General features: G+C 42.3%; 1 protein-coding gene across 13 annotated transcripts in view; it reads right to left on the reverse strand.

The window, feature by feature from the left end:
- Nucleotides 1-642: 642 nt before the first annotated feature.
- Nucleotides 643-23961, reverse strand: part of LOC144678767 (poly(rC)-binding protein 3) — a 532576-nt gene continuing 509257 nt past the window's right edge. For 5 of the 13 annotated variants that reach the window (XM_078538647.1, XM_078538649.1, XM_078538646.1 and 2 more), the window contains one exon: nt 5695-7861. In XM_078538647.1, coding sequence (XP_078394773.1) covers nt 7513-7861 — 349 coding nt within the window. In that variant the 3' untranslated portion in view covers nt 5695-7512. Of the gene's footprint in view, nt 1683-5317; nt 7862-8199; nt 9184-23961 lie in introns of those variants that run through there. The other 8 variants (XR_013576176.1, XM_078538655.1, XM_078538654.1 and 5 more) reach the window with 4 other exon arrangements.

The following is a 23961-nucleotide window of genomic DNA, read 5'->3' on the forward strand; positions in this document are numbered from 1 at the left end:
GGAGTGGGGGCAGGTTTGAGAGGCCGGGGAGGGTAGGATTAAAGGGGAGGTATAACCTTGAGGGGGCACCTCTGATTGGTATAGGGGACCCCCTGAAGGAAGACTCCCCCAACCCCTTGCCTGACATCAGCCTGCGCAGTAAAAGCTGCCTGACTACCCACCTGGCATGGGCCTTCCCTTGCCATGGGTAAAATAGCAGCCAAGGCACAATGAGGCCCTTAAGTGGCCATTAATTGGCCACTTTGGGGTCTCAACAGGCCCAAGGGCAGGCGGCTGCCTGACGCCTCTCCCTCCACTGTAAAATGGGGCGCAGGTCAGGGCTGGGTGGAAATGCCACAGACAATATTTTACGCCTCCCGCCCCCGCACCTTCAAATACCCTGCAGGAGGGCCATATAATCCAGCACATTGAGTAAGAGAAATGCAGTAAAATAAATTCAAAGAAAGGTTATATACTTTATGAAAATGTTAATGCAGGCCTTTGAGATCCCTAAAGGACATAGAAACTCAATGATTACCTTCTCATGTTAATAAGTTTTAACAGCTAGTCATTAAGGGTGATAAGTGACCTTTAGTCATTTTAATGATAACATTTTTAGACAGTTAATGAAGACATTGAATAAAAGTCTCCCTGAAACCAGTGTTTTGTAGAAGCCTGTGCAGATATCATTTTGAGCATTTATTACATAAAACTTCCACAAGCATTTAAATAAAACATGTAACAAGCATGTTGCAAACATGCCATTTAATGATGTGGCTCGCAGACTTTAGGTTTTCTAAGGTGCCCTTTGATTTATAAAACAATTATAATGTTTAATTTGCTTTAATGACAGAAGATACAGAATTGGAGTGTACCAGCCCATGCTTTATTACGAGAGTAGCTATAAAAAGAACACCAAAATCTTTAAAAAATATTTAATTATTAATATACGAGCCACAAAATGTGTAGAATTGTAACAGTGATGTAGTAACATAGGAGTTAGATTACTTAGTCATTGAGACAGCAAAAGCATTTATTTCTCAATATCAAGAACTGAGTTAGAAATGGTAAGAATTCTTCTCTTATTCTGTAGGTTACAGTCCATAGAAAATGTTCTGTGTTGTGACTAATGCAGTTTGCATGATGGATACATTACTGAGACCCCAGGCCAGAAACTTCTGAAGTCAGCCTAAAATGCAGGAACAAAATCAAGAAAAACAGAAAAACAAAATACTTCTCAACCTTGCAATCTTATTGAAATACAATAAATCAGGTACATGATTCATTGGTAAATCCTGATAGCGTTTTCAACAGATAGATCAGTAAGTACAGAATTCTGGCATAAATTTAATAACAAATTAAATCTCAAGTGAGCAAGCTGTTAAATAGCAGAGGTATTTGGACATTGTTTCCAAATATTTCCTTCATTGTATACAAAGAAATAAACAAAAACATTTAAAAATAAGCAACACTAAGAACAGCAGTTCTTACGCTAAAGTACAAATTAGTGCAACTTTGCTAAAGTAGTGAAGCGTTCCAGAATACAACAATAACATATATAATGTAATACTTAAAGGTGCATAGTCCTATACAACAGCATACTAGGACTGGTTTTGAAATATCACTTCTTAACAAGTTGTATTTTGTTCTTTTTCATTGTATATTCAAATACACACAATACAGTTAAAGATTTGTCTATTGATCTGAAAAATGCAAGATGAATAAACATGACAAGTTAATGGGTCTTTGAATTCAGAAAAGTGACTAAAACAATATCATATTACTGCATCAGTGGTGAAAAATTAAATTTTAAAAATGAATGAATGGACAAAACAGAAAATATAATATAAACTTGTTCCAACAGATAAAGACCAGGTATTTTTGGTGATGTTTAATTCACCATTGAATTTACTGACATTGTTTTCCAACCATATCATTTATATTTTAAGCACTGTGCCAACCATGATGTGGATCCCAATTCTTTCCCATATGACTTGTAAAAATATCCACTAACAGTAAACTGTTGACACATTCTGCGAGAGCAAATATTTTTTCTTTTGATAACTTTCTCCCCTCACATGAAGATTTTAATGCTTTGGGATATAGTTCCATGGGTGCTGGTTCCTTTCAGGTACAACGCCCAAGTAGCAATTATTAATGGGTGAACTTGGACAATGAATTTCAACAGACTATTTGGTTAGAAGCCATCACAGCAGAGGCCAATGCTGTCTTCATCCTGGTTCCCACACACATTCACTTCAAGTAGGGGTTGCTGGATAGAAAACAGAAGCAACAACTCTGGACAGTGTTTCTCATTGGTAACTCAACAGGACTGAGTTTACCATCTGCCTGAGTACAGTTAATTCAGCACTGACTAGGACTTAATTTGGGATCTTTGTGGTCTGAATGACTTAGCTATTCATTGGAAACCATCTTGAGCTATAGAGAAGTTGTTTTGATTGTGATGCTCATCAGACAGATCAAGTTTTTGCAGCTCTGCTAATCTATCGTGTCAATTGTGATAGGGTCAACTAAAATTATGGATTTCTAATTAATCTCGGACCACATTTAACCCTTGTCTAATTTCTAACATGTACGCATACTTACTTATTAATATTCTTACACACAAATACAATACTATTTATTCTGCTAAAATACTATTTTCTCCACCATCCACTACACATTAACAATACATTTCATCTCTAGTTTTATTTGCTTATAATCTGCTTGATACAGACAAATTAACACAACTCACAACAGATGATCAAATTGAAGCTTTTCAACCCTCTTCAAAATCGCCAGTTTGGAAATGACAGTCACTGTATTTTAGTGGCATCATCATAACACACTACATGAACTGTGCATTATAAAAAGCAAACTAAACCAAAATTCCAATAAAAACAGAAAATTCTGGAAATAATCAATAGGCAGCATTTGTGGAGAGAAACAGAGTTAATATTTCAGGTTGTGACCTTTCGCTAGATGAAGGATCATCATCAATCTGAAACCTTAACTCTGTTTCTCTCCACAGGTGCTGCCTGACCTGCTGAATATTTCCAGCATTTTCTGTTTTCATTTCAGATTTCCAGTATCTGCAGTATTTTGCTGCGCCAGATTCTCACTTCTATCTGAAGGAGCAAACCACCCACTCATTGTTGCCCCTCTCTGATTTTCATCCCATTGAAATCTGCTTCATCAGGTGGTAAAGATCAAAATTACCTAATGTGCAGGGCTTTTTTTTCACTTACTGTCAACAGATAATCTTTCTACCTTTCACTTTTCTCATTTTTCTCCACTGCCTCCACTTCTGAAGGTGTTGGCTTGAGTGATGAAAAACACTCTCCAGTACACTGTCAAAACAGCTATTCTTCACACCTAGGGGCTGGATTTACCCGCCCGTCCTTGGCAGATGGACCCGTAAAATGGTGAGGGAAGGTAGGGGGTGGAGAACCCATCGTCTTCCCGACCCCTTATCATTTTACCAGCAGCGGGGAAGGTGGAGGACAGCCCTCCACCCCCCAGAAGCAAATTGAGCCACTTAAGTGGCCAATAAAAGCCTCTTCCCTCACTGCTGGCATTTTATCAGCATCAGTTGTGGTCCTGGCAGCTATGGTCACCAACACAACAATGGAGCAACCTGCCCTCACCAATCCATTTTGCCCCTTACTGAGGACTGTCTGACTTGCCCTGGTGTCCCCAGACCCCACTTACCTAGTTGAAAGGCTGGCATATTTCTATAGCATTCTCTTCTTCCAAACACAGTCTCAGCAGTGACCATTGCTCCTGGTGGCTCTGCTGAGGCTGCTAAGCTGCCGGCCTTCTGATTGGCCAGAAGGTCCTGTGGGCAGGCAATCATCCTTTAAAGGGGCGGCAGCCGTGCCGGCAGCCAATTAGTTGCCTGACAAAAATAGAATGTGGCTGGGCGTATTGATTGTTCGATAAAAGGCAGGATTGCTCCCAGCTTTCTGGTCTGTCGTCGGGATTCTCACTGCGACAACAAAATTCAGCTCCTGTGTGAAAGTTGATAGGAAATTTGACCATTGAGAGCCTTACAGCCCAGGTCAATCCTGTACCCACGGAACCTCCATATGTGTTGGCATTACACCAGGAGTCAATTGAGAGCAATCAGGAGCAGGCACCCAGGCTGATTTTCTTTTCCCTACCATAGGGGCACTGAGGACCATTATAAATCTCCTACTGCTTACTTCAGCAAAACATTCAGATCTGGGACTTTCTAAATTTTAAAATAGTTTTGCAAACTAAGCCATGGGGGAAGCTATCAAAATTATACTTTCAATTAAAAAATTCCACAGCTTTGAGCAGACTCCCCCCACCACCCACCTGTTGGAGAACTGGTGGGAGCCCTGTGTCACTTCTCTCTGGGAGGCTTGATGCTGGCCAGGTAGGTACTTGATTGCACATAAATAGCGTCAGGCTTCCCACGTTATCAAGGCCTCAGTTGGGGAGGAATCCAGATCACAAGAGCTGCTGGCCAATCATAGGCTAGAAGTTCTCCAGCGCCAGCAGCACCACCAGAAGTGGTGGCATCTGCTAGTGATGCTCCAAGGCCTTCACCAGGGACAATGGCTGGATCCCTGGAAGTAAGTGGGGTAGGGTGGGAAAGGTTCGCTGGTGAGGTGGGGAGAGGGGCATTCAGAAACAAGGGCTGGGGAGGTGGCTCTCAGTCATCACACCCCCTTCCTATTGCCAGGCCCCTCAATCAGGGTCTGAGGGCCTGTCATTGAGGGACTCCCCCCTGGTAGGACATGGGCAAACCCGAGAGGGTTTGCTGGATGGGTTTTTGAAGACACAGGAAACCTGGAAGACCTGTTAAATTCCTATTACGCCATTAATTCCTGGTAGGCTCAGGGATAATTGCCTTTAAGTGGTTCATAAATGAGCCTAATTGACAGTGAGTAGAACTCCCATGTTGGGTCCTTCCTGTCCCCACTAAATTCAGGACAGTTTTCCTGCCATCGGGAATCGGACGCAAGCAGTCCCACCCGATTCTCCCAGCACCTCCCAGCACCATCACCATCATGCCCACTACAGTGTACTCCATTAAATTCTACCCTTTGTTTGGCTTGTTCCAACAATTCTATGGCCAGGATTTTATGGCCCTGCCGCAGTGCGTCGCCCCTGGCGGATGCGGCTAGCCATTTAAATCTCCATTCAGTTTGGCAGGACCGTAATATCCCGCTGGGTGGGAGGGGCCATAAAATCCTAGCCCATGTCTTATCCTATAGGTTGGATTAGTTTGCAGCATAAACACGAAGCAATGTGATTATAAAGAAGATACTTTTTGGTGAGGATAAATCCTTTTTTTTTGCTCCTTTTAGTGTCATATTACAGTCAAGGGGACAGGCAAGTGACCTGTTCTCACATACACTCAACTTGGTTGCCTGGAGGCAAGCAAGAGTGGCCTAGTAATGATATTCCCTCTTGAGTTTCCTTCTCAATAGGGAATCATCTATCCTCTGTTTATCAGACTGAGAGAATTTTTAAAACTCTTATCATTTAAAAAATAACTAGTGGGGCTTCTGCTGCTTTGCTGTCACCATTCTGGTGTATATAAGCAGCACAATGCTACCTCATACAAGTGGCAGTATATACTGGTGGGCCTAGTCTACTATCTGTGCTTGCATTTCCCAGCAGAAGTTATTTAAAGTAATCAGCTGCAATATCCCTGGCGCATCATTTTCTTTTTCTGCCCCATAGGTACTATGGCCAATTGTAGACCCCTCAGCTCTTGGTTCACACACTCTATGTCTTGTTAGTTTGGGCCTAGATCAATATAACTATGATCCTTAACGGCACTATTGGGGGTCACGCAAAAAATGGTCAAAAACTTTATACAATTACATTTCCCCAGGATGGATTTTGTAGGGTGCCATATTCCCTGCACCCCAACTGAAAAATCAGCCGGGAGCCCGCACACCCAAACCTTGGCTGCCCTGCAGCCATTTTAGGTTGGAAGTAGCATTAACTGTTTAAGATCAAGACTTCTGGGGAGGTAGTCCTCACCTAGAGAGCTGCTGGCCAAACTGATTGGCCAGCAGCTCTATAGTGCCAGCAGCTCCAGAGTTCCAGGCAGGAGCAATGGCCACTGCTAAGATTAATGGGTAAGTCCGGCGGGTGGTTGGGACCTTTTGATAGCTGCCTCCAATGGAGACGGGAGTCCCCCCAAAGGAGGTTCCCCTGCTCCTTGCCTAAGAGTAGCCCATGCAGTGAAAGCTGCCAGGCTACCTGCTTGGCCTGGGCCTTCCCTTCTCCAATTTCTCATCCAGCTATAGTAATGGAAGGATAATTGGCTGGCTCATTATGCGCCTGCAAGCCTCACTTCCCAATTCACTTTTATTCTCTGTCCAAGCTGTTGGCGGAATTTAATTTCTGCTGCCCACCACCCTCCACAATCTCTCCTCTCCCCTGTCAGGCCAAGAGCAGGCTGGGAGGTGGGGAGGTGCCACAAAATTGGAAGGGAAGGCAGGAGCTCGGTGCCTGTTGCCTTCCCGATTCTCCACCCCAATTAAGTCAGGAGCAGGGGTGGTCGAGGATAGTCTTCCCCACGGAGATGAAACGAGGTACTAAAGTGGCCAATTAAGGACTTCATCCTGCTACCACTGATAGTAGAAGCTGGAACCCTCCCTGCAGGCTCACAAGGAGGCCTCCTGATTGTGCACTCTGTGGCCCATGGAGGGCCATCTCAGTACAAGAGCCACCACCGCTAAAAGAGCCCCGCCACCAACCACCTCGCCCTCACCAATGACACCACTTTTTGGGCCTGCCTGACTGGTCCCAACAAGTCCAATCCACTGAACTGTGGGCATTCTTCGCTGCTCTGGGCTGTGCTGCAGTTCCAACAATGGTCACTGCTCCTGGGTCTGAAGAACTGCCAGTCCTCTGATTGGCCGGCAGATCTTGACGGCAGGCTGTTATCCTTTGAAGGCATGGTAGCCCCTAGGCAGGCAGCTAACTACCTGTTAACATTTAATCCCACTGGGGCTCCTGAAAATTGCCACGGCAGGGATGCCATCAGCTTTCCAGCAGGCGGATGGGACCACCGCAGCCATTAAATTCAACCCTATGTTTCACGCCCTGGCAGCAAAGATAAAAATTTACCTCACAATGTTTACAGTTCCATTTCATTGCTTCTTGGATTTTGGCTTTTTCTAACAGTTCTCTCATCTGGTGGAGACTTGTGATAATTTGCCGATGCATATATCCTTTTGTAAAAGGTTCTTTCTCACTTGTTCTTTTTTGTCAATGGATATCAGCTGTAGAAGTAATGTGTCTGATTTTCTTCAACTAAAAAGCTTTACCATTTTGTTCCAGACTGTGGGAAAACATTTCCTTCTTTTATGTATTTGAGCTTTTGGAACTAGTTGCATCATATTGTTAATAGTAATGGAAGGTGGAAGACAATTTTAGGTCTCAATTGTTACATTAGAAATTATAAAAGTTTAAAATGTTTCCTTAGTATCTAAATCAACCATATGATTTGGTAGAGACGGGAAAATCTGCCTTCACATCCCTTCAATACGGAGCAAACTTCTGCCGGTCAGATTTCTTAACCCCACTCGTCGATGGAATTTTGGGAGTATAAGCAGATAAACTCCCTGGGCCCCCTGTAGCGGCCGTGGCATTAAGTGCCAGAAGCGGGACAGTTTTCATGCCAAGCAGACTGGAGACAGGAACGGCATAGTGGGGTGTTGGTAAAGGGGAAGGGGTATTCACGTTAACCATGGAGGCAGCTGCTGCTGCTGCCAAAACAGCCACAGAGGTGGGGGTTGAGGTAGGGGTAGCAGACTGAGAGAGGTTCACGTTCAGGTCAACAGGGTTCGTGACGGAAGCAGTCTGGGTGCTGACTTTAGCCATCTCTAAGCTGCAAACGAAGAGAGGAACAGGAACAAACAGTTGGGTAGGTCAAGCCAGGGTGAGGAAGGGAGGAAGGAGAGGAGCAAACACAGAGGATGGGATTAGATTGGTCAACATATGGAAGAGGCAATTGGGAGGAAAGGAGAGATGAGGATCAAGGGGGGAAACATGTTATGTGTTAAAGAAGAGAAATAACAAAAGGGTATATCATGATTTGATGATGAAATATTACTGAGACTCTAAAGTCTTTTCAAAGTAAAGGTTTGATATTATGAGTGAAATTAATCTGAGGAAATGTACATAATGACTAATGATGGAAAAGCAAACTTAACGACCAAGAATTTAAAATAATTGAGGTTTAATCTCCAGCACGAAGAAACACATCAGAATTGGAAAGGCTTTCACACACTATCATTTTTCATCTAATAAACTGCATTACCATAAGTGCTCTTGTCTAAGTTGTTTTATTTGACTTTGAAGACTGGTTTGATAAATTATAATTAAAATGAAACCACATAATTTATTAAATGTTGCAGTTCCTCTATTTCTTGTTTCAGTACAATACAAATATAACTGTTGCAGTATTGTTGAAAAATAGATCTTAAAATGTAATACTAATTGCAAAATGAGAATTAAAGTTCAATTAGAAGTGTGTAATTATACTTTATAAGCCAAACTTATACAAGAGTACTAATCCTATATGCAAAGATGCACCAACAAATTACTGGAATATAAAGAGAATTAAAACAACATTTTCTCACATTTCATATTGATATAGCGTATATAAATATACGATACATTGTACGCTATTCGATGTAAGCAAATGTGCAAAAGGTCAGTTGACTTAATAACTTTAAATATACGAAAAATTTTTAAATTATGTTATACTGTAATAACATGCTTACTGACAGCCAGATACTTGACTATTTCTATAACAATATATTTTCCAGCAAGCAATGAAAACTTCCTTTTAACTTTACAGTACATATTATTGCTGGAACTATGACTTCAATAATACTGTCCCAAAAACCTTATTAGAATAGGCATTGTACCAAGTTGATATTCTTACACAAATTTTGTACTAGCTATTCAATATTACATTTTTACTTAAGTTTTCTAGAATGCGACTTGGGGATATTAACAATATACAGTCAGACCCCGTTATTACAAACCCACGGGGACTGGCCAAGTAGTTCTTCTCATTGGGACTTCATTCTATCGAGGGTTGAGCTGACTTTATTCCTTTACCATAGACACAGCTGCTGCACTGGGTTTTCCAACTGTCGCACATGGGCTGGAACCATGCCTGAGGATGTCATTGCGCACTTCCTGTGAGTGTCAAAACAATGACAGCTGACCAGCTCATAATAATGGGGCAAAAACCATTGCAAATGTGGGAGCTGAGCTGTGAATCATTTAGAAACAGTTGTTTGGTTTTAACTGGGGTGTACTCTATATACATTAGCAGAATGGAAAATAGTTCTAAAGAAGGTTTGTAATAACCAAGTTGGCTATAAAGAGGTTTGACTGTACGGCCTCTGAATTATAGCATTAAACTTAAAATACCAAGCAATATTTAACTAGTGTGTCCTTGTTACCAGCATTTTCCTCAAAGATCGGGACTGCATCCTGCTGAATAGCTTTATGCTTATGAAAGAAAGACAATTAAAATAATTTATGAAAGACTGTCCCCTGTGTGCCTGCTGCAAGAATCTGTGCACAGACAGGTGCTATCTAATAGTGGCTACTGTGGGAAATATGTTGCAGAAAAAAAAGCACATAAGACAGATTATATTATATACCATATGGAGTCCATTTATAGAAGGATAGAATTGAAAAGCAGAGACATTGGACCAGCGTTTCATCTCCCGATAGAAGTGGGAATGGGGTCAGGTAACCTGAAATCTTTAAGCTTTTTCCTGGAAAAATGAATTTCCTCTCTCTTCCCGAACCCGTTATTATCGTGTGGCCTTTGCGCGGCTTGGGAAGTGTCTGGGTCGTGACACCACACACATGTCCGCTGACATTGTGGTTGCCATTATAAAAAGTGCAGGAAATTTCGTTTTTCTAACATACGCTATTTCATCTGCTGCAGTGCATTTTGCGAACCTTAAAAGATACATCTCCCCAATTGAGTCATAAACACTTTTGCCAGGTTGGGAAGAGTGCGGGATTGGTGTGCAGAAACTTTGTTGCAGCATTTTCTTCAGCTTTTAAAACTCTAATGCTTCCCTACCAGCCCAAGAATTCTCTGCCAGGGAAGGAGGGTGTGCACAGAGGAGTCTTTACAGTCCACAGCTAGCACACCTGCAGACCTGCCAGCAATAGATATCCAATGCAGCTTCAGAGCCTTCAACAGTCAGGTATCCTCTTTAGAATTCTTCATTTTGTCATAGGTGCAGCTCCAATACAGAGTGACATAGGTGCAGCAGCAGCACTCTGTGTTTCATGCACCATGTGCATGGATCCAAGGGGGGCAGGAACCAAAATGAGTACTCGCATGAAGGAGGCATTGAGGAGTGAGGCACTACCCACCCAAAAGGGTCTACTGGAACAGGGTCAAATACTTGAACATGACTGAGAGACAATGCCGGACGAGGCTGCATCTATCCCGAGAGGTGGTGCCTGAGCTTTGCATCATTCTATGAGAAGACCTACATCCAAGGGGACTTTCAACACCACTCCCAGGCTCATTTTGAGGTTCCACAGCTGACCTGCATGGCAGACTGCAGGTGCATATACTAAGTCACTGATGCCCTTTTCACTAGTGTGGACCAGTTTATCTCGTTCAAGACATACTGCACCAAAGTGCTTTGGCTGCATCAAAGACATAGAGGGTGACAGGTGATGCCATGGTTGCTGTTTTCACAAGTGTCGAGCATGGTCAACTGCACGCATTTAGCAATATGGGCTCCCACGCAGAATGCAGCCTAGTACTTTATCTGAAAGGGACATTTCATTGTCCAACTCCTATGTGACCACTGCAAGAGGTTCCTGTACGTGTGCGTCTGTTCCCCTGGCAGTTGCCACAACTCATTCATTTTAAGGGAATCTGGACTGCCTCGAATGTTCCAACCAATTCCCCAAGCGTATGGATAGATATGTGGAGTTAAAGGGTATCCACTGAGAAGGTGCTGCTCACATCCCTACACCAACCACAAACAGAAGCTCAGAGAAGGTACAACAAGAGTCACCTTCACACAAGGACAGTAATTGAACAGACCACTAGGCTACTAAAGATAACATTTAGATGCCTCGACTGCTCAGAGGGGGCTTTGCAGAACACACAGGGTTTCCAGAATTATTGTAGCATGCTGCATGCTCCATGACTTGGTGCAGAGAAGGGGTTTGGTACTGAATCCGGAGGAGGGCAATGAAGGGAACCTCTCCTCAGATAAGGAGCAACAGGAGGAGGAGGAGGAGAAAGAATTTCAGGAGGAAGAGGGGAGTGAAGAGAAAGGCCCACAGGTGGAACCCTGGAGTTAAGGCAGACGATGTCGCCACTGAGGGGATGGGTCCATGGAGGATGTTATCATGGCCACAGACCTGCTGATACAATGGTGCTTCACATGATAAAAACTTTTCATGAGTGTGAAGGCTGACCTGGAAGGCAGAAGAGGGCTTTGGAGGCAACAAGGGAAGGGCATTAGAAACATCATGCATACGACCACATATGCAAAGATTTATAAAGGCCAACTGGATGCTGTGCTGAGGTGATGGGTGAGGAAATACAGACATTTGACCACATTTAAAGTGCAACATGTTTTGTAAATGTATTGTAAATAGTTCTACATTTTCACACATAATGGTTTCTGTTTCACTATATAAATGTTTCATATCCTACTCTACATAACTATACTTACCTAAACACACAGTGACCCAATTAGTGTTCTAAGTGATGTGGTTTCTACATGGTGCTCCACTTGTTGCCTCGGAGAAGGTGGAGGCAGGAGGCTCACTTCTCTTGCTTATGTTTGTGAGGACTGTGGTAGCCGGCCTCATTCTGCCGAGACCCATTGGGGCTATCCCTACTACTGCACTACCTGAAACTTTGCAATGGGTCTCTAGGACAGCTATTGGATGATGCATATGGACGTGGGGCAGAGGAATCAGAGGATCATGAGATTCTCCCAAAATGCATGAATCCTTCACCCTCCTGTCCTAGTTGCTCAGACCTTGGTGTGCTGACCCGTTAGCTGGACAGGCTGTAGTGCTGGGGTGCAGCTGCCATCCCCTCAGGCCACCAATCTGTCACATGTGACCTGGTCCTGTTCAAGGACCTTAGCCTCTCTCCCACTACAGCTACGGATTTAATGCCCCTGTGCAGGAGATCTCACACCTCTTGCATACACTACACGTGCTATCGCATGGGGCGCACCATGAGGTTGGCCACTCTCGCATGGTTGTTTATCATGCAGTCCTCAGCTGAGGTCACGACCACCATAGATTCCTCAATCCAGAGTTTATGAGCTCGCAATGTCTCAGGGAACTCAGCCATATAGCCACTTATCTGCTGCTGCAGGTCAAAATACCTAAGGGGGACTTCTGAGGCTCTACTTCACTGCCCCACAGCACATGGGTCAGCATGTGTGTTGTCAGCTTTCCTTGCCATGAACTTCAAGGGATCTAATGCTAGTGAGGGGAATGTGATGCTCTGTGTATGGCATGGGAGGAAGGAGTTTGCCTGACACAGGTTTGGTGGACTAGGCATTTCATTACAAGTGACAGGATGGCAAGCCATGTCCCAGGTCGCAATTGCAGTAAGGGCCCAAGGGGTTCCTGGAGCAATCATCACCTGCTTTGCAGTGCTTCTGGGGGTAATTCTGGGAGTCCACAGTGTGCTGCATTCTCTGAAGGGAAAGGCATTGACTTGGGTGTGAGGGAGTCTGAGTTAGACTGAGGGGTGCAGAGGGTGCTGCTGCGGTGACTTGCAGAGTTGCGTGAGCTGTTGCATGATATTTCCTTAAAAGTCAGTGACATCCAGGGCTGAGCAACAAAAGACTGGTGCAACAATGTACTCAAAGGATAGGCTAGAAAGGCAACATTGGCTTAGGAAAGTAGACACACAATTGTTTGCATTCTGGGTGTGCGGTCAATGGGCCAGCTTACATAGGGCTATAAGCCAAATCCTCCATCCATAGGGCTCTGGCCATTCATAGGGCTATGACTTTTCAGCTAACAGGAATGAAACTGGACAGACCACCCGGCATCGACATAGGCAATGGAAATGACAACAGCAAACTCAGCCCTGTCGACCGTGCAAAGTCCTCCTTACTAACATCTGGGGGCTAAAATTGGGGCATAATTGGGAGAGCTATCTCATAGACTAGTCAAGCAACAGCCTGACCTAGTCATACACATGGAATCATACCTTACAGATAATGCCCCTGTCATGAAAATATGGTAAGATATGGTAAAATGGTAAGAAGTTAAGCCAAACAGTGTGTTTATTTTTCCCAAAGGTTGCTGATAATACTAAGTACTATGAAAAATGTATATTGTGAGAAAAGTAAATTGCAAAGACATATCGGAACAATGGAATTTACATTAAAAAGGGAGAAACATATATAAGGAGGTGAGGTTATGTGTAAAGTAGAAGGAATTCTAAGATCTAACACAAGTGTGAAAAGCCTCCAGCCTCTACACATCAAGTTGCTGTCTACATGAACCAAAGCTAAGAAAATTCACTATGAATATAACTGTCCAGGGTATTGTGTGCTTTGCCTGGGTCTGTTCAAATTTATTTATTTTACTGTTGCCTTAACAGAGGTGTAACTAGGAGTTAGATTAATTAGGGGAGTTAGGAGTTATTATAGTAGCAATTTGTAGACCTATGTATGTGCTTAAAATCTTTTCTTCTATTAATAAATGTTTAATTTAGTTTTGTTAAAAAAACCTCATTGCCTCGGCTGATTTATTACTACTGAATTCAAGGCATGCATCTCAAAATAAAATACAAATTGCAAAACAGTTGTGGCACCTGTTTCAACTTTCCCTCAGGGATTTGAGCAGCTCAGCATGTACCATCTGCTGTGCCATAACAAAACTGGGGGGTCTTTGAGGGATATATTTGAAATTCCTTGACTTGGTTGGAGTTGGTTAATCTTAAGGTTATAAGTACGAGAGGCACTTTGAATTCAGGAGTTGGTATGAGGTTTTTTTTTTCAAAGTGGTGGGACTGCAATATGGCCTTGGCAGTTGCTAAGATATGTCTGGGAGTTCAAGTTACAACTTTGGTTAGTTTACAAAAGGCAAGTAAAGCTAAGTTAATGGAATTGGCAGATAAGTTACAATTAAGGTTACCTGCATGGGTAAGGAAATCAGGCATAATTGAAGGGATAGCACAGCATTTGAAGTTGGAAAGGAATCCTGCCACTAGTGAGTCACAGCTGGAGGTAGTGAGACTTCAGTTAGAAATGAAGAGGCTTGAATTTGAACAAGCAAAGGAACTAAGAAAACTTGAAATAGAGGCAAATGAAAAGGAAAAAGGGTTAGAAATGAAAAAAAAAACTGGAACTAGAGGGCATTAAAGATAGAGACAACATATGCAGCTCTTAGAGAAGTAATTCTTTTGGTAGTATTTAAAGATTCAATTCTTTCCGTAGTGAGAACTCATGTGGAGGAACAGAGGGTTGAAACGGTAAGACAAGAAGCATTGATAACTTCAATGATAAGTTAACTGATGATTATGAGTTAGTTCATCGAGCCAAACGTTTTTTTAATCACCCTTTTAAATCAGAGGATAGAAAGTGGGAAGGTAAAAGGAAGATGGGTAGTCAGGGAAGAGAAGGAGTAGGTGGAAATTCCCAGGATGTTTTTTCTCAGAATAAAAAGGAAGGTGATGAGGGTAGAAGTGACATTTGAAAATTGAGGTGTTTTCATTGTAATAAAGTTGGACACACAAAGTCAGTGTGTTGGAAATTACAGGGAAATTCTGTTGGGATTATTGGGGTGCAGAAAAGTTCTGGAAGTAAAAGTCCTGTGGGTTCTGAGATTCAGGCACAGGAAAAACCAGTGGTTTGTATACAGCTAAAACAGGAAGAATCAGTGATAGGTAAAGGAGAGTTCACAATTTACCCAAGGGAGTTCTAAGGAGCAGGTTGCAGAAATGTGCACAGGGTGGAATAGGCAAAGATGTTAAAATTTTAAGAGACACAGGAGCTAGTCAATCCTTAATGTTGTGGGATAGTGATATTTGCTGTTCAGAGGGTGGAATGCAGGAACAGGTGATAATAAGTGGGGTTCATGGAGACCAATTCCATTGTGGAAGGTAAATTTAAAGATTAAGTGGAAAACAGTGAGGTGATTGCTGGAGTAGTGGTAAAATTGTCCATTGTGGGTGTAGCAGAGAGAGCATCCTGGATTGTTTCCAGATTGTGTGATAACAAAGTCACAGGCTCACTGGTTGAAGCAGGAAGAACAGGAAGTTAAAAGGCAGGGAGGAGATTTGGAAGTTCAATTAGCTGACACAGTTTTTGATAAGATTATTCAGGAAGAGAGATTGGAGGATAATGCAGCTGAGGTATTTAGCTCAAGGCAGTTGGTAGAGTAACAGAATAAGGATACGCAAAATAGACAGTATGGGGAGATGATTGCGTAGTGGTATTGTTGCTGGCCTAGTAATCCAGAGTCACAGGGTAATGCTCTAGGGACCCGAGTTCGAATCCCTGGTGGAATCTGAATTCAATAAAAATCTGGAATTAAAAGATCTAATGATCAACCATTGTTGATTGTTGTAAAAGCCCATCTGGTTCACTTCAGGGAAGGGAATTTGTCATCCATACCTGGTCTGGCCTACATGTGACTCCAGATCTGCAGTAATGTAGTTCACTCTTAAATGCCCTCTGAAATGGCCTAGCAAGACACTTAGTTGTATCAAACTGCTACAAAGCCACATAAAAGGAATGAAACTGGACAGCCCACTCAGCATCGTCTTAGGTACTGGGAATGACACAGCAAATTAAGCCCTGAACACTGAAAAGCCTCCTTACTAACATCTGGGGGCTAGTGCCAAAACTGGGACTACTATCTCACAAGCTAGTCAAGCAACAGCCTGACATAGTCATCCTCACGAAATCATACCTTACAGATCATGCCCTAGACACCATCACCACCATTCCTGGGTATCTCCTGTCCCACCGGCGGGACAGATCCAGCAGACGTGACAGCAAAGTGGGATACAGACAGGAGGGAGTTGCCCTGGGAGTCCTCAACATTGACTCTGAACCCCATGAAGTCTCATCGCACCAGGTGAAACATGGGCAAGGAAACCTCCTGCTGATGACCACATGCCACCCTCCCTCAGCTCATAAATAGTGCTCCTCCATGTTGATCACCACTTGGAGGAAACACTGAGGGTGGCAAGGATGTAGAATGTACTCTGGGTGGGGAACTTCATTGTCCATCATCAAGATTGGCTCGGTAGCACCACTACTGACTGAGCTGGCCAAGTCCTAAAGGACATAACTGCTAGACTGGGTCTGCCGCAAGTGGTGAGGGAACCAGCAAGAGGGAAAAACATACTTGACCTCATCCTTACCAACCTGCCTGCTGCAAATGCATCTGTCCATTTGCGCCACACAAGTGTGAGGCAAAGACCATCCCCAACAAAAGAGAATCAAACCATCACCCCTTGACGTTTAATGGCATTACCATCACTGAATTCCCCACTATCAACATCCTTGGGGTTACTATTGACCAGAAACTGAACTGGACTAGCCATATAAATACTGTGGCTACAAGAGTAGGTCGGAGGCTAGGAATCCTGCGACACGTAACTCACTTCCTGACTCCCCAAAGCCTGTCCACCATCTACAAGGCACAAGTCAGGAGCGTGATTGAATACTCCATATTTGCCTGGATGAGTGCAGCTCCCATAACAATCAAGATGCTTGACACCTTCCAGGACAAAGCAGCCCACTGAATTGGCACCACTTCCACAAACATTCACTCCCTCCACTAATGACGCACAGTAGCAGAAGTGTGTACCATCTACAAGATGCACTGCAGGATTGCACCAAGGCTCCTTTGACAGCACCTTCCAAACCCACAACCACTAGCATCTAGAAGGACAAGGGCAGTAGGCAGATGGGAGGAGCACCACCTGGCACTTCCCCTCCAAGTCATTCACCGTCCTGACTTGGAAATATATCCTTCACTGCCGCTGGGTCAAAATCCTGGAACTCCCTTCCTAACAGCACTGTGGGAGTACCTGCACTACATGGACTGCAGTGGTTCAGGAAGGCAACTCACCACCACCTTCTCAAGGGCAACTATGGATGGGCAATAAATGCTGGCCCAGCCAGCGAAGCCCACATCCCATGAATGAATTTTTAAAAGGTTATATCAAACAGCTTACTCAGAAGCAGAGGCGGAATGTATTCCAGAATGTTATCACCTTAAGGGTAATGTTTTAATGAGAAAACGGTGGCCTTATCATGTTTCAGCAGATGAACGCTTGAGGGAAGTGTATCATTTTGTTATACCATTTGGATATAGAAATGAGATTCTGAGAATAGCTCATGAAATTCCAATGGGGGGGAAACTTAGGAATTAGAAAGGCACAGGCAAAAGTACAAAAACCTTTTTATTGGCCCGGATTGCATAGAGATTTAGTCAAATTTTGTAAAACATATCAAACATGTCAGGTGATAGGGAAACCACAAGTAATGATTAAGCCGGCACCTTTAACTCCAATTCCAGCATTTGAAGAATTTTTACTAGGGTCATGATTGATTGTGTAGGACTGCTCCCTAAGACTAAATGTGGAAATTAGTACTTACTGACAATAATGGATGTGTCTGCAAGGTTTTCTGAAGCGAAACCTTCAAGGAATATTGCAACACAGAAAACTGTGGACAAGTTGACTACATTTTTTACAAGATATGATCTACCTAAAGAAATACAACCAGATTAGGGTTCAAATTTCATGTCACAGCTGGTTATGGAAGTAATGAACAGTTTGGGGATAAAACAGTTTAAGTCAATAGCTTATCATCTGGAGTCACAAGGGGCTTTGGAATAATGGCCCCAAATTTTAAAAACTATGATGTGGGCATATAGTCAGGACTACCCATAGGATTAGGAGGGAAATTCTATTCTTGTTATTTCCTATTAGGGATGGTCCTAATGTATCGACTGGTTTTAGTCCTTTCGAAATAATTTGTGGTCATGAGGTAAGGGGACCACTGAAATTGATGCATGAGAAAATGGTGGGTTAAAATTCAGAAACTACTCTCCTGGGTTATGTATCAACCTTCAGAGAAAGATTGGACAGAGTATGTGAGTTGGCTAGGGCACATTTAAAGATACCACAGCAAGTGATGAAAGTGAAAGCAGATAGGAGAGCCATAGCTCATAGTTTTGTTGCTGGGGAGAAAGTGCTAGTTATGTTACCAGTACTGGGTGACTCATTAAAGGCAAGGTTTATTGGGCCTCACAGGATTGAAAAGAGGCTGAATGAAGTAAATTATTTAATAAATACTCCAGATATAAGAAAGAAGCAGAGAGTGTGTCATGTAAATATGCTTTAAAAGTGCTTGACAGGGAATAGGACCAAAAAGAGGTATTAGAGGTAGTAGATTAAAAGAAAGAGGTAGAAATGAAGAATTTTGCAATCGATTTTCCTCTAATCAAATTGGAAAATGAGGGGGTACTTGAAAATGTAAATGTAATATTGAGTTACCTTCCAGACAAGCGTCAAAATGATTTGGAGAACCTACTGCAGTCACACAAAGCTACTTGTGGGAATAAGCTGGGAAGGACTTAGCTAAATTTCATGTCACAGCTGTTTATGGGAGTAATGAACAGTTGGAGATAAAACAGTTTAAGTCAATAGTTTATCACCTGGAGTCACAAGGGGCTTTGGAAAAATGGCCTCAAACTTTAAAAACTATGATGAGGACTACCCACAGGATTAGGAGGGAAATTCTATTTATTTTCACATTATCTAGCAAATCTTCTATCTATGCCAATATGGAAATGGTTGGAGAAAGGCAGGAAGGGACAGAGAGAAAAAAACCTAAGAATGCACGAAGGATCAAGACTAAATTTCACAAAGATAACAAAAAGACTAAACTAAAGGCTCTCAATGCACGTAGCATTCAAAGTAAATGAATTGATAGCACACAATGAAGTAAGTAAATATGATCTGATAGCCATTACGGAGACCTGGCTGTAAGATGACAAGGATTAGGTCCTGAACATTGAAGAATAGGAAGCCACGTAAAGGTGGAGGGATAGCATCGTTAATCAAGGATCGCATTTGTGCAATAGTTAGAGATGGCTTTTGTTCAGGAGATCAGGATTTGGATTAGTTTTGGTGGAGATGAGGAACAGTGAGGGAAAGAAGTCACTAGTGGGAGTGGTCTACAAAACCCCTAGCAGTAACCACAATGTAGGACAAACAAGAAGAAATGTTAGGTACTTGTGATAAAGGGACAGCAATTGTCATGTGACTTTACAAATAAACTAGAAAAATCAGATTGGCAGTAGTAGCCTGGATGAAGAGTTCATAGTATGTTTTCGAGATAGTTTCTTAGAGCATTGCATTCTGGAACCAACCAGAGAGCAGGTTATATCAGATTTGGTATTGTGTAATGTGGTAGGATTAATTAATGATCTCAGAGTAAAGGCACCTCTAGGCAGTATCGACCACAGTATGATTAAAGTTTACATCCAATTTGAAAGGGAGAAGAGTGGGTCTAAGACTAGTATTTTAAACTTAAATAAGGGCAACTATGTGGTCATGAAACTGAGCTAGCTGAAGCGAACTCCGACACTAAACTAGGGGATAGATCAATAGAGAAGCAGTGGTAGACATTTAATGGGATACTTCAGAATACTTGGAATAAGATTTTTCCTACTATAAAGAAAAAAATCTAACGGGAGGACCCACGATCCATGGTTAACTAAGGACATTAGGGAAAGTATCAAACTTAAAGAAAAAGCATATAGCTGTGCAAAGAAGAGTGGCAATTCAGATGATTGGTTAGAGTATAAAGAGCAGCAGAGAATGACTAAAAGGTTAATGAGGAGAAAGAAATTAGAGTATGAGAGGAAGCTGGCTAGAAATGCAAAAATGGATAGCAAGAGTTTCTACAGGTATTTAAAAAGGAAAAGAGTAAGTGAAGTGTGTTAGTCCTATAGAGAGTGAGAATGGGGAGTTAATAGTAGATAACAAGGAAATGGCAGATGAAATGAATAAATATTTTGCTTCTGTCTTCAATATAGAGGATACAAAAAACATTCGAGTAATAGCTATAAATCGGGAGATGGAGGGGAGAGAGTCACATGTAGTGAAATAACAATCACTAGGCAAGCAGTACTGAGCAAACTGATGAAGCAATGGGTCCAGATGAAATTTGTCCTAGGGTCTTAAAAGAGGTGGCTAATGAGGTAATAGATGTGTTAGTATTAATTTTTCAAAACTCTCTAGATTCTGGAAATGTTCCATCAGATTGGAAAGTAGCAAATGTAACCTTTTATTCAAGAAGGGAGGGAGGCAGAAAACAGGAACTATAGGCTTGTTAGCTTGACGGGAAGCTGTTAGAGTTGATCATTAAAGAGGTTATAGCTGGGCACTTAGAACAGCTCAAGGTAATCAGGAAGAGTCAGAATGGTTTTATGAAAGGGAAATAAAGTTTAACCAATTTACTGGAGTTCTTTGAAGGAGTAAAACACACTGTACTTGGATTTCCAGAAAGCATTTGATAAGGTGCCACATCAAAGGTTATTACAGAAAATAAAAGCTCATAGGGTAGGGGGTAATGTATAGCCTGGATAGAAGGTTAGCTGGCTGGCAGAAAGCAGAGAGTATGCATAAATGGGTCTTTGTCTGATTGGCAGGATGTGACAAGTGGAGTCTCGCCGGCCTCAACTTTTTACAATTTACATTAATGACTTAGATAAGGGGAGCGAAGGCATGGTAGCTAAATTTACAGATGGTACAAAGATAGGTGGGACAGTATGTTATGAAGAAGACATAAGGAGTTTGCAGACAGATATAGATAAGTTGAGTGAATGGGCAAAAATCTGGCAGATGGAGTATAATATGGGAAAATGTGAAGTTGTCCACTTTGGCTGGAAGAATAAAAAAGTGGAGTATTATTTAAATGGAGAACAGCTGCAGAATTCTGAGGTACAGGGGAATCTAGGTGTTCTTGTGCATGAGTCATGGAAAGTTAATATGCAGGTACAGCATATAATCAAGAAAGCTAATTATTAAGGTTATTAGGAGATGAATTGAACATAAAGGTAAGGACATTATGCTTCAATTACACAGGGCATTGGTGAGACCCCAACTGCACGAATACTGTGTGCAGTTTTGGTCCCCTTACTTAAGGGAGGATGTAAATGCATTGGAGGTGGTACAGAGGAGTTTTACTAGATTGATGCCTGGAGTGAGCGGGTTGTCTTATGAGGATAGGTTGGACAGGCTGGGCTTGTTTCCACTGGAGTTTAGAAGAGTGAGGGGTGACTTGATTGACGTATATAAGATCCGGAATTGACAAGGTGGTTGTGAAAAGGATATTTCCTCTTGTGGGTGAATCCAGGACTAGGGTGCACTGTTTTAAAATTAGGGGTCACAGTTAAAGGGCAGAGATGAGGGGAAATTTTTTTCTCTCAGAGGGTTGTGCAACTTTGGAATTCTCTGCCTCAGAAGGCGGTGGAGGCATGGTCACTGAATAGTTTTGAGGCAGAGTTAGATAGATTCTTGTTAGGCAAGGGAGTCAAAGGTTATCAGTGGTAAATGGAAATGTGGAACTTGAAACACAAACAGGTCAACCATGATATTACTGAATGGTGGAGCAGGCTCGAGGGGCTGAATGGCCTACTTCTGCTCCTCTTTCATATGTTCGTATGTTTTTTCGTTCATAGCTAGGGTATTGCATCCAGTTCTGAACCCCACTCTTTAGGAGGGGTGTAAAGGTCCTTGAGAGGGTGCAGAGAGGATTAATCAGAATAGTTCCAGGGATGGGAGAATTTAGCTACAACGTTCAGATGGAGAAACTGGGGCTGCTCCCCTCGAAGCAAAGGAGATTGAGAAGAGATCTGATAGTGGTGTACAAGATTATGACATGTTTACATAAGGTGGACAAAGAAAAGCTGTTCCCATTAGTGATGGCACAAGGACGAGGGGACACAGATTTAAGGTTTTGGGCAAGAGATAAAGGGAGTTGTGAGGGAGAACTTTTTCAATTAGTGAGTTGTAATGACCTGGAGCTCACTGCCTTTAAGGATAGTGGAAGCAGATACATATGAGGGAAATAAACTTGCAGGGGTACAGAGATAGAGCAGAGAAATGGGGCTGACTGGATTGCTCTACAGAGTCAGCATGGACTTGATTGGCTGAATGGCTCCTTTTTGTGCTGTACTGACTCTATGGGCAGAATTTTTGATCCCACGAGGAGGCAGGCTCCGGACCATTTTGGAATATGCCAGTTAGGGTTAGAAATGGCTACCCGTCCACAATTAGCAGGTCGTCAGTTAGGCATATTGAGGAGCATATTATTGTCCTCTCCACTGCAGGCAGGTCCCCTGCAATAGCCACTCTTTCAGTGTTGGAGGGCCTCCAGCCTTGGGAGACTGCATGCTGCCCAATTGGACGGCCAGCACCCAACCTAGCCACTAATTGGCAAACCCTTCAAAGGTAGTGTGGGGTATCTGACGCTAATGCCATGCGGAATCTGGTCCCAGAAATTCTCACAATGTTGGGTCCCAACCCCAGCATGAAAATCCAGCCCTATGATACTTAGTGGAGTGTGACAGCTGGAACGACAAGTCGCATAGAGACCAAATCATTGGTCTCAAACAATTTGTCCCCTTTTTGTTAGACTTTTTTTTAATATAATTTTCAACATGATTAGATGCTTATTTTTCAGCAGGATCTAATTTCAGTGATGGAAATGGCGATGGTGATCTCTAGGGTTGCGGTCAAATTTATGTCTGCTTCTAAAAATTGATTGAGTTCTGTAGTGGCTGTTACGGATCACATGTCACAATGGATGCTACTGCACTGCACTCTGAGAAGAGTGACATTGGACCCAATGAAAAGCTGTTGTGTCAGACCCTGAGATGAGGTAATGCACTATGCCAAAAGTTGCTGGCACTTCATGAGACCAAGAGAAGTAAACTTAAGTTTTGACAACATGATGATAGCTTGTTGTTAGGATTTCTGTGTTGACCAAGTAGGCCTTAATTATTCTCTGATCGCTTTAGGAAATTTGGAGTAATATTAATTACAAGTAACAATGTAAGAAAGTTAGGTTTACTTTTGGTAATAAGTTGACTTAAGCAACAGGCGATGGGAGATGAGTATTGTAAATTTATGTCACAGAGTTTATGGCACGGAAAGAGGCTCTTCGGCCCTTCGTGATTTGTGATTCATTTATGGATTAGGTTTTAAACTGATATCTAGTGAGTTTGCTGACTGAATATCAGCTTGATTGGGATCAGTTAGGATGGTTTGTGGGTTTGTGACTGGTTTGTCTTGTAAGGGACAAATTGTGGAGCACAAGTATGAAGTTAAACATATTGAGCTCATAACTGTGGAGCTGTAGATGGAGCATGTGACAAAAGTTGGCTTTCTTACGACCTATAGCATCATACAAACACACAAGAGTGAAACAATCAGGCCTTCTCATATTAAACGTACTCAACATGGATACTTTTCAAAATAGTTTGTATCAAATAAAAATATATACTTTTTGTCACTGCAATTTTCCTGCGTCTCAATGATTTTTTGGGTTTTTAAAAAAATATTAAAATAATTGTGTCTTTTTAAACCCTATTTTGTTCAGTAATGGTTCATTAAGCTCATATCTCTAAACATTTTCTTTTCCTGCATCTCTAGTCTTGGTGACCAGCCTGCAATTCCCTTTCATTTCTAACCTGCTGTTTTTGTTATGAGTTGAAACAAGAAACCTAAAAGAGCATAAGGATATTATAACAGTAACCCCGCCCCCCTGCTCCCACCAACATTTCATAATCAACTGTCTTGCATTATTTTTATGCATGGATTCCAGAGCCAAGACTGCTTCACTGCTAGGAGCCAATCAGAAGCTTGTTGGCATCAAAACATCCATTGCCTAGAGCACTGTTTTTCCA

This window comes from Cetorhinus maximus, chromosome 3 (assembly GCF_964194155.1).
Source record: "Cetorhinus maximus chromosome 3, sCetMax3.hap1.1, whole genome shotgun sequence".
Taxonomy (NCBI): domain Eukaryota; kingdom Metazoa; phylum Chordata; class Chondrichthyes; order Lamniformes; family Cetorhinidae; genus Cetorhinus; species Cetorhinus maximus.